The sequence below is a fragment of the Doryrhamphus excisus genome, linkage group LG3 (assembly GCF_037039965.1).
Source record: "Doryrhamphus excisus strain RoL-2023G ecotype Guam linkage group LG3, RoL_Dexc_Guam_v1.1, whole genome shotgun sequence".
In the NCBI taxonomy this organism is placed as follows: Eukaryota; Metazoa; Chordata; class Actinopteri; order Syngnathiformes; family Syngnathidae; genus Doryrhamphus; species Doryrhamphus excisus.
Genome location: NC_136359.1, coordinates 18982920 through 18992978, shown reverse-complemented (window position 1 = coordinate 18992978; position 10059 = coordinate 18982920). Strand labels below are relative to the sequence as shown.

The window sequence follows — 10059 nt, the reverse complement described above, 5'->3', positions numbered from 1 at the left end:
TGTAACCATGGCTTGGCGAGGTAACTGGCCCTTTAAGGCGCGGCTCATGATGTTTTATCCTCCACGCTCATCCTGCTTCCTCCATCACTGCTCGGTTCATTCAGGCAGCGTCCCACTGAATATGACACCTGCAGGCGCAGATGGAAAACAGCGAACTGCAGCGGTAAATTGATGATTATTATTTTTTAAATGTATTACCAACATTCGTAATCTTACAAAAGTGCTATGATTATCGGCCTCGTGTGACTAGCATGTTACAGGACAGCTAGTTTCCATCCAGGAGTAAGCTTACCTATAAGATCCGTCTCCATTTTGTTATTAATTATTAATTTTCCATTAAAACGACGTTTTTGTTGTTGTGCAGCCATGTCATGGATATACGCGCGTGTGAAATGATGTGTATCAGTTTTCGTGGTGGTGGAAGATAGCTCACTTGCATTAGTGACGAGTTACGTAATGAAACTGTTTATGTTGAGAGTAGGAGAAAAACGTTACACGCAGAAGGCTTTGTGGTTCTATTTTGAAGTCGAATAAATGTGAAAAAAAATATGCATTGTCTATCAATAGGTGTTTATTGTATAATTGCGTGATACGACATAAAGTTGATGACGTGGCCAATTCCTAGCATAGCCACATGTTAGGATGGCTCCTTCGTTTTTAATGCCACAATGTTTTTAGGCCTCATATGAGCTGCCAGGTGATTAACTGGTCACTTTACGACCCATGGGTGTGTCAGCTGCTTACCCATGCAGTTCAAATGATAACCCTTGAGAAACCATATGGACATCACTAGATCTATTTCAGGGTGGCTTGAGCCAAGTCCTTCAATCCACCTGTAATGATAGCTGAAACGTTTATGCAAGTAATAATACAAGTTGTTATTATTTGATTAAAATGATAGCATGTACAGCATAAATCCTTTCAACAGTGACATCCTGTTCAATGCAAATAAGCTTCCAAACAAAAGGATGTCGTTATTAAACTGGATTTTACTACCCTGGGCGGTAGTTGTGTGTCATTGATTCTCATTTAAGCAGTGGCAAAGATCCTGAAGTCGACAACCTTTTGGGTGGGGTTTTTTTTTTCATTCAAATTTTCAGTTATGAAATAGTCAATTTGTGTCAGTTATTGTGAATAAATGTAATGTTTACTTATCCTCAATAGGGGAAGAAAATGTGAAGTTGGCTGTGTGTTTAGATAACTAACGAATAAATCCTATCCTGAGGACGAGGAAAGGTGGGAAGTCTTCCAAGGAAGGAAAATATCACGTGCCAGATAAAGTTCTGATAAACAATGAGTTAATTAATTAATTAATAATTAATTCTGATAATGCTCATCAAATAATGAACTAAGTAATGACGCACGTACTGATGAGAGGAAATATTTTTCCTGGATATACACTGAATCAGAAAAGGTTTATTGCCATGTATGATCAAACACATACTAGGAATTTGTTTTGGTATAGTAGGTGCAGACACATCTATTAAAAAGAATGAAAAATACAAAATCTGAAAAATACAAAATATACAGAATAACAGTATAATGCACAAAAAGCAAAGTTGTAAAATAACTTCCCAATTTGAACCTACAGTCAACATATGTTGCTTTTGATTGGCCTTGTGCTCTCTGTTCCAGGTCATCTCATTAGGACGATAATGGATCAAATGTGACGACTTCACCCTCCAGTTGGCCTACCTAACACTGTAACTATGGCAACTTGTCAGAGGGGCTGCGCACCAGCTGTGCGCCTTTGTCAGAGGGTAAACCGACTCAAGACACTTGACGACGACATGATGGCCACGTCACTGAAACGCTGTCTCTCCACCCTGGACCTGACGCTGTTGGGCGTTGGCGGCATGGTGGGCTCTGGGCTCTATGTCCTGACAGGCACAGTGGCTAAAGACATGGTTGGGCCTGCCGTTATTATATCCTTCATTTTTGCAGGTATTGCCTCTTTGTTGGCAGCCTTTTGCTACGCAGAGTTTGGAGCACGCATTCCCAAAACAGGATCGGCCTACATGTTTACTTATGTCTCTGTGGGAGAAGTGTGGGCCTTTCTGATTGGTTGGAATGTGATTCTGGAGAATATGATTGGTGGCGCCGCTGTGGCGCGAGCATGGAGTGGATATCTGGACTCCATTTTTAATCACGCCATCCAAAACTTTACTGAAACTCAAATAATGCGGTGGGATGTTCCCTTCCTCGCACATTACCCAGACCTTCTTGCTGCAGGAATTCTGGTGGTTGCCTCTCTTTTTATTTCCTTCGGAGTTCAAGTGTCCTCATACCTCAATCATATTTTTTCCACCATCAGTATGTGTGTCATAGCTTTCATCCTGGTCTTTGGATTTATGCTGGCAGAACCAGCAAATTGGAGTCAAAAGGAAGGAGGCTTTGCGCCTTTTGGATGGTCTGGAATCTTGGCTGGCTCAGCCACCTGCTTCTACGCATTTGTCGGTTTTGATGTGATTGCATCTTCAAGTGAGGAGGCCAAAAATCCCCAGAAGGCTGTTCCCATTGCCACAGCAATATCCCTTGGACTGGCAGCAGCAGCCTACATCCTGGTGTCCACAGTGCTCACATTAATAGTTCCCTGGCATACCTTGGATCCCAACTCAGCCCTGGCAGATGCCTTTTTCCGCCGAGGTTACAGTTGGGCTGGGGTTATTGTGGCTGTGGGTTCCATCTGCGGTGAGTCAATATGCAGTAATACTTCAAGCACATTTCACACAACAGATACTGATTTTACAGTACAATGCAGTGTCATCTGTTCAAATAAAATATTGTAATAATTATACAGGGAATGGTTAAGTAAGATAAAGTATAAAATATATACATAGTATATAGTATTCCACTCATATCAAATGATCCCATCACATCCCATTTTACCTCGGGGACTATTCCAAATTTGACCCAATACAGACAGGTGTGGAATGCCTTTGTGGCTCCTCTCCATGCCAGACAGCATTGCGGTGAGTGAGTGAGTGAAATGTAAAATAAAGTTAATCCTTGTTGACTAAACTGTAAAACTATTTACTCATCCTGTAATAATAAGTGACAGAGAACGTGGCAAATTTGCAGAGGGAGATTACTGTTTGTGTGCTCATCGTTGTTTCAGTATATACTTAGCAACCAGTACAGAGACATGAGTACAGCAGAACTGCGGTTTTTGTATGCCCCAGTGTTGATAGGATTTGGTTTTCAGCAAAAATCGTTGCTAAAACTATGTTTTTTAGTATTGATGTCCCAGTCCTATCCAGTGATTGTGTAATCGGGATTGATTATGTGGTTTCAGACAGATTCCCGATCAGGACTTGGACATATTGTGCATTTATTTCATTAGTTTTTATCAGCTCTATAGTTATGTGGTGGTACAGAGTGAGACTTCTTCACTCCATACCACAAAGAAACAGCAACATGTAAGGCAGGACATCACTGCTATTGGTTGAATGCCATCAAACAATCAGAACACGGAACCAGCTTGAAGCTGGGCATGTGACTCTATCTGCGGTGTGGAGCTATTTTAAAGTGGATGACAAAAACCTTGCAATTACAAAATGTGAAATATGCAAACTTAGGGTTTCAAAAGGTGGGATGGAAGAGGCTGCATTTAACCCGACAGACCTGATATGACATCTAAAAACACCCGACACAATATGATCACTTTACCCAGCCAGTTCGAGTCCCTCCAGGACATTTTGAAGAAGAGAGGAAAAAATGCCCCAAGACAACACAAAGGCGCAGGGCATCACAGTCAAGGTAGCACAAATGATAGTAATGATCACTTTCTTAGAATATGACCTGCTCTCTCAACACTATTTCACAGAGATAGAAGAAGAAGAAGATACTGAGGCGCTTCTATTTTCTTATTTGTTTACATGCCTGCCAGGTATTTTAAATTGATGTGGTGTTTGTTTTTACATTACATTTTTATTTAATATTTACTGTTGCACTAAAGTCCAAATAATTTATTTTATTTATTACTTCATTGTTCAGGCTACCTCACAATGTTCCGTTAAATGTTATAATAAGATTAATGAAATTACTAATAATCAATAGGTGTTGTTGTAATAAAAAAATAAAAATAAGGGACATCCTGGATCTGTTTTGCATTCTTGATTTAAGTATTGGTTCAGGACTCTATATCAGCCAATGCTCAAAATCAAATCACTCAGACTCTGGGGGGCAAAACAACCTGATCGGCACGTCCCTAGTCTTCAGACACTGTCTTAGTTACTGGGCCACCCTTAGCAGTAACAATTACAATCTAGCATTTGAAGAACCCAAGTTGGTTTTAGCTTGAGGTCACGAATAGATGGCCAGATATTCTCCTTCAAGATTTTTTTGGTAGACGGCAGATTTAATGGTTCCTGAAGCGCCAAAACAGCCTCAGACCCTCATCCTACCACCACCAATTTTTCTGCCTTATTAATAATTTTTTTGGAAAATAAATGTCCACAAACTGACATGCATTCAAAAATCCTTTATTGTCACCTCTTCCCCTTATGTCTCTGGCAACCAGTAAATGTACAAGCATTATTATTATATTTCCATTATGTCAACAATCGCTTATGTTTGACATGAGTCAGCGTATTTCAGGGATTTAAACTTAAACAGATTCCACTTTATAGGCTTGCGCGGTTTAGAGCCATTAGTTTTTGTGGCCTTAGTCTATAAAGGTTTCACTACAGTATGTGTGTTATGAGTTCATATTTGCTAATGACTATCTGTCCCCCTTCTAGCTATGAATACTGTGCTGCTGTGTAATCTCTTCTCCCTCCCTCGGATTGTGTACGCAATGGCAGAAGATGGATTGTTCTTCAAAATCTTTGCACGAGTCAATCCTATCACCAAAGTCCCAGTCAATGCGATACTGTTTTTTGGATTCCTGATGGCCACCATGGCTCTCATCTTTGATCTGGAGGCTTTGGTTCAGTTCTTGTCCATTGGGACCCTGCTGGCCTACACATTTGTGGCCGCGAGTGTCATCGTTCTTCGCTTCCAACCGGAGAAAACCAGCACCAAAGGGACTTCATCCACATCTCCCCACCCAAATGCGGAACCTTTTCCTGCCCCCTCAGAATGTCAGAACATATCAGAGGACAACAGTGAGCTGAAACGATATGAGTCCTTCTCTGACAAGCTCCAGTTGGTAGAGAGGCAGAAGACAAGGGAGTGCAGAGGAGTGGGCCAGCTGAGAGCTTACTGGGAACCTTACCTGGGGAAGCTGCTTGGGAACTGTGAGCCCGGCGAGGTGGTGGCCCTTTGTGTGCTGGGTCTGATCGTGAGCTCGGTGTCCTTTTGTGCTGTGGCGGCTTTCGGAACCAACCAGATGCAGTTGCCGCAATGGAGCTTTGCCACTCTGCTGGTGATTTTCAGCCTTGCCTATGTTATTTGCTTGGCACTCATATGGGTTCATGAACCACAGACTAACGCCAAAACATTCCAGGTAAGCACCACTTATCATGTACTTTGGATAAATATAAATAAAATTATTTATACACAAAAAGGTCTTAGTCCCTCTTTGAATTACCTTTTTAGAAGACTTTTTTCAGAGATATTGCAATGCGTCTATGGGAGTTTTCTATTACTCCATAAGAATATTTAGGTACTTGTCATTAATATCACAAAAAGCCAAGTGTGACTTGTTTTTTGTTTGTTTGTTTTTTAGGTACCTGTGGTTCCATTGATACCAGGGGCTAGTATCCTTATTAATGTATTCCTCATGATGAAGCTCAGCCCTCTAACCTGGATTAGGTTCACTGTATGGATTGCCATAGGTAAGCAGATACCCTCTGTTTTTATTTTATACTGTTGTGACCACATTCCTGTACAATACCACATCATTGAAAATACATGTAGTCTCTTGAAATGTAGAAATGTTTGTTTTTCTGTCTGAGTGTAAAACTGCAACTATCATCAGTGTACGTGTTAATGCATGGTCACAGCATGTGTATCAAACAATGCAACATTGTTACAGGGTTTTTCTTTAAGAGGTCGAAATATGTGTGTCCCAATCACGTGCATTGTTAGCTAGCTCATATTAACGTATTTTGTCGCGTTATAATTCACAGAAAAGGGAACGAAATATGTGTTCATGTTTCACATAAGGATTGTGAATGACGGGCAAAATTCCCTTTTAATCTTACAAACATGACATGGAAATTACTGTGACTTAAATCAAAAAGTTCATGTTTTCATGCCTTTACAGGTCTCCTAGTGTATTTCGGCTATGGGATTTGGCACAGTAAAGAGGGCTTGAGGGAGCTGCAGCCCAAAGACATGGCTGCCCGGTACGTCGTGCTCCCCAGCGGCAGCCTTGTAGAAACCGTGGAGTCTGTCCAGCCCGATGGACAATTGGATGCCTCAGAACATCAGGTGAGCCCTTCCACTGCCCTAACAAGTGAGGAATATGCCGGAAGGAGATGATGTGTAACCAGACAAACTGCCTACTGTTTACTGTCCTGATCGTTGTTTATACACTTTGTATGTCACACCTGACTGGCCTGCTGCTTTCTGTACACATTGTTCTGCAACTTTAAGCACACCAACAGATGGGTTGTAAATCCTCTCTCATTGTGAAGTTCATTTGTATATCTTGTATTACTTCAATGCCAATTAGAGAGCTTTCTTATGAACCTGCATCTTTTCTTTTGTCATAGACTTTAAATCAATATGAGGTCGTTGGTTATATGCTGTATGGTGCTTTTTATGTGACAACATTTTGTTATATGTCAGCAGGTTTTTGACACAATTTGTATGGATTGAGGAACATCAAACCAAAAATATCATGTTGAGCAGCAATTATGTGTTAAATATTTTTAGTCTGTCAGAGATTTTTCTTATTTTCCATAACATCTTCATTTGCGGGATTAAGTCTAAAAAAATGTGTATCTTTATGGTACATTCCAACGAAGCTGAGTTTCTTGCAGTTATTTAATTTCAGATGATAAACAGCGTGTTTATATTTATATTGGAATTCAATTTGATTACTATTACTAACTTTTGTTCTGTTCATGAATTAGTGCTGTTTTATACCAACACCAACATTTTCCTGAAAGAGGAACACATCAGAGCTTCACTTAATCCCCTAAATCTCATCCCATGACCCTGATCTCTTTGTGTCACAATTAGTATTTTTCGCCATGCACTGCTAAATACCACTAATTTCTCTTCCTACGAATATACATATCAAAGCACAGAGGTTAATCAGCTTGTTTCATCTCATATATCAAAACTGATTTAAGATACAGTACAAGGCGAGCACAAATTGACTGATATTAAATGTTTGCAAGGGGATATTCCCTGACATGGTAGGCTGTGCTAAACTGCTTTGTCTATGTGAGGCCTCTAATCCAAACGACTGTGCAGCAGTTTGACCTTTGCTACAAATGTCTCTTTATATACATTCCCACAGTCTAGTATCAGATGTGCATCTACTGTATTTACATTTTCACTTCTTGTCTGCTTTTGAAACCGATGGCCTTAAACATGCTTGATTTGTAAATTTGAAGTGGTCAGAGTGTGCATGATCTTTCTACTGGACAATAGATTGCATACTGCAGCTATAGGTTGGTACATTTTATTATTATTACAATGTGCAAACCAAATCCTGGAAGAGAATGTAAAAGGTATGGCTTTGGATGGAGGCCACATATAATGCACTCTATTTTAGAAACTGTGTTTTCCATGCTTGTTTTTTGTGTTGCACCCAAAAGCACAGACATTATCTTACCCAATGGTGTCGCTCCTGGACATTACAGTCTTCATTTTCCAATTCTGTCTATATGAAAGTGTTGTATCCTAAATGTGAAATAAATGTTTTGAAGCAGTATTTATTTGAATTTTGTTGAATAACATTGATGCAGTATACAGTACTTTGATTCATTTTAAGACCAATCGAAAAATGACAAGAATTTACATTTCGCACAGTTGGATCTTCAGGAGGGTCTAAGAAAATTATTTTAAAAATAGCTCAAAAACATTCTGAAACTCCCCAAAAATATAAATAAATCTCAGTAATGAGTCGCTGGGCTAAACTGGTTTTGGTATGCTTGATATCATTGTTTCCATGAGGCTATTGTGGGAATGTTGCTCCAGGTGATGAAAAGGGCATCCAGTGTTTAGAGCTGATTCATTTTAAAAACTTCCCTTGTCATCCATCCCCAAATGTTCTCAATTGGATTTAGATTAGGGGAACACGCAAGATGGTTATTCCTCTGGAAGAAGGTAGTAGAAGCCAGGCAGGCATTTTGAAGTGAAGCATTATCCTGATGAAAAACCCAGTCATTATCACACATGGATGCCCCCTGCAATATCCCTAAAGAGCCAGCTGCTGTTTATTTTTTTTATTTGTTATATAGTGAAAATAGAGTTTGAGTCAGCACAGCCTTAACATGTTGATTGCAGTCATATGGTGCCAGGAGAATGAGTATAACAACTTGAATTACACGCCTGACCTGGTACTGTGTAATTGTGTTAATGTCAAGGATTAACTCTGAGGTCAAGAACTGTCCAATAAGTAATCTGAACAATACTCTGGAAAAGAGAGGATGCGCAATAATTTGGTGTATAAAAGTTATGTAAAGATAAAATTTGACAAAGATTTAACTTAAAATTATGCTTCCTGTATGTATTTGGAAACAAAGATGATTTGCCAACACATTATCCTTTAATTATAGAAGGGAGCATTCCGCAAGGAAACAACAGAGCCCATTTGTGCCTACGTCTGTCTGACATAAATTTGAAGAAGCTAGGTCATATTAAATACAATGAAATGCAGAATGTCAAAGATCAGTAAACTTGATCTTAGAATGGCAAACATTAATAATTCCAGTGAAGTCATTTACATATTACAATTTACATGTCATATTTACACAAGATGTAATAACAACTCAAGGTGAGAAGCACTGTCCTCCAGGAGAAACTCAGAGTAGAGCCATTGTTAGATGAGGTGGTTCATCAGATAAGGATGTCTCTCATATGCCTCCCTGGGCTCATGGCACTTTCGACTGGGAGGAGACCTTGAGGAAGACCCAGGATATGTTGGAAAGGCGACGTCTCTCAATAGGCCTGGGAACGTCACAGAATCGGCAGAGAGGATCTGGGCGAAACAGCCAAATCTGTGCTTCTCTGCTTAGGCTGCTGCCCTGCGACCTGACCTAAGTGGAAGAAGATGAATGGATGAGGTGGAGAGGCTCCACACACACCACTGTGCTCCCTGCACAGCAGTAGGAGATTCATTCCTGTTGTCTTGAGTCTTGTTTCGTCTCAAGGTCCATTTATTTTAATTTCTTTTTCTGTTTCATCCTCCTGGTTTGAAGTAAATAAGAGCTATTTTGTGCCAAATCTGTGGACCTGATGTTAAGGTGGAGGTTTTGAAGGGTCACACAGGAGGGAGTGACACGATCTGCTGCATGAGTCGACTCCCTTCCATAGGCGTCTCTTGTGCTACCTCCTCTGTCACTATATCCTATCGATGAAGCACTGCTGGTCTGCCTGCTGCTGGAGAGGAGAAATCAAACAGTAGCAGAAACACCGCATGATTATTAATCATTTATTAACAGCGTAGAACAGAAGGCAGTAAGATGAAAGAAGTGAAAGAAATAATACTCACAATGGACTACTTAGCATCTGTGTAAGGTGGTGTGGTCTTTCCACGAGTGTGCTAGCCAAAGCGTGGCTACATGTCTGCAGAGGTGAGCTGTCCTGTTTGTTAGATTTATTAAATTGGGACAAAGTTAACATGGAATAATATTACTTATTTCTAACCCATTGATAGTGGACAGGACAAACCATCAAGCATATTCAGTACTAGTTTTACACAACAATTGTTTACCCAATTACCTTAACAGCATTGTGTTGTGCTCTCTCCCTCAATTTCACCAGGCTGCTGTGAAGAGTAGCATTCTCCTTCTCTAGGATTTGAATGCGTATGCAGTTTGCCTGTCTCTGTTGCTCCATATCCAAAAGCACGTTCACGGTACCTTTAAGAAACCACATGGCATAATTCAACCAACCTTAATAGATTATTAAACCTGGATTGTGCTGCGAGTGAAT

At 40.2% G+C, this 10059-nt stretch overlaps 2 protein-coding genes across 2 annotated transcripts; one reads left to right on the top strand and one right to left on the bottom strand.

Moving 5' to 3' along the window:
• The first annotated feature begins 5 nt into the window (after nt 1–5).
• Nucleotides 6–7852, top strand: slc7a4 (solute carrier family 7 member 4). Its single transcript, XM_058071621.2, has 5 exons — nt 6–163; nt 1636–2691; nt 4743–5449; nt 5672–5780; nt 6212–7852. Exons 2-5 carry the CDS (start codon nt 1710–1712, stop codon nt 6427–6429), a joined length of 2016 nt encoding a protein of 671 aa, XP_057927604.2. The 5' UTR covers nt 6–163; nt 1636–1709; the 3' UTR covers nt 6430–7852.
• An 874-nt stretch (nt 7853–8726) lies between these two features.
• LOC144898287 (uncharacterized) lies at nt 8727–10031 on the bottom strand. Its single transcript, XM_078789835.1, has 4 exons — nt 9847–10031; nt 9617–9708; nt 9358–9504; nt 8727–9161 (listed from the first exon to the last, which is right to left on the bottom strand). The coding sequence occupies exons 1-4, from the start codon at nt 10000–10002 to the stop codon at nt 9137–9139; spliced, it is 420 nt and encodes a 139-aa protein (XP_078645961.1). The 5' UTR covers nt 10003–10031; the 3' UTR covers nt 8727–9136.
• Nucleotides 10032–10059: the final 28 nt, after the last annotated feature.

Excerpts from the sequence above, each read along its gene's own strand:
- slc7a4 (XM_058071621.2), top strand. The coding sequence starts at position 1,710 with ATGGCAACTTGTCAGAGGGGCTGCGCACCAGCTGTGCGCCTTTGTCAG. Across the intron at positions 2,692-4,742 it reads GGCTGTGGGTTCCATCTGCG|CTATGAATACTGTGCTGCTG; the intron begins GTGAGTCAATAT and ends TCCCCCTTCTAG. Across the intron at positions 5,781-6,211 it reads CACTGTATGGATTGCCATAG|GTCTCCTAGTGTATTTCGGC; the intron begins GTAAGCAGATAC and ends ATGCCTTTACAG.
- LOC144898287 (XM_078789835.1), bottom strand. The coding sequence starts at position 10,002 with ATGTGGTTTCTTAAAGGTACCGTGAACGTGCTTTTGGATATGGAGCAA. Across the intron at positions 9,709-9,846 it reads CACAACACAATGCTGTTAAG|GACAGCTCACCTCTGCAGAC; the intron begins GTAATTGGGTAA and ends TCTAACAAACAG. Across the intron at positions 9,162-9,357 it reads AACCTCCACCTTAACATCAG|GTCAGGTCGCAGGGCAGCAG; the intron begins GTCCACAGATTT and ends TCTTCCACTTAG.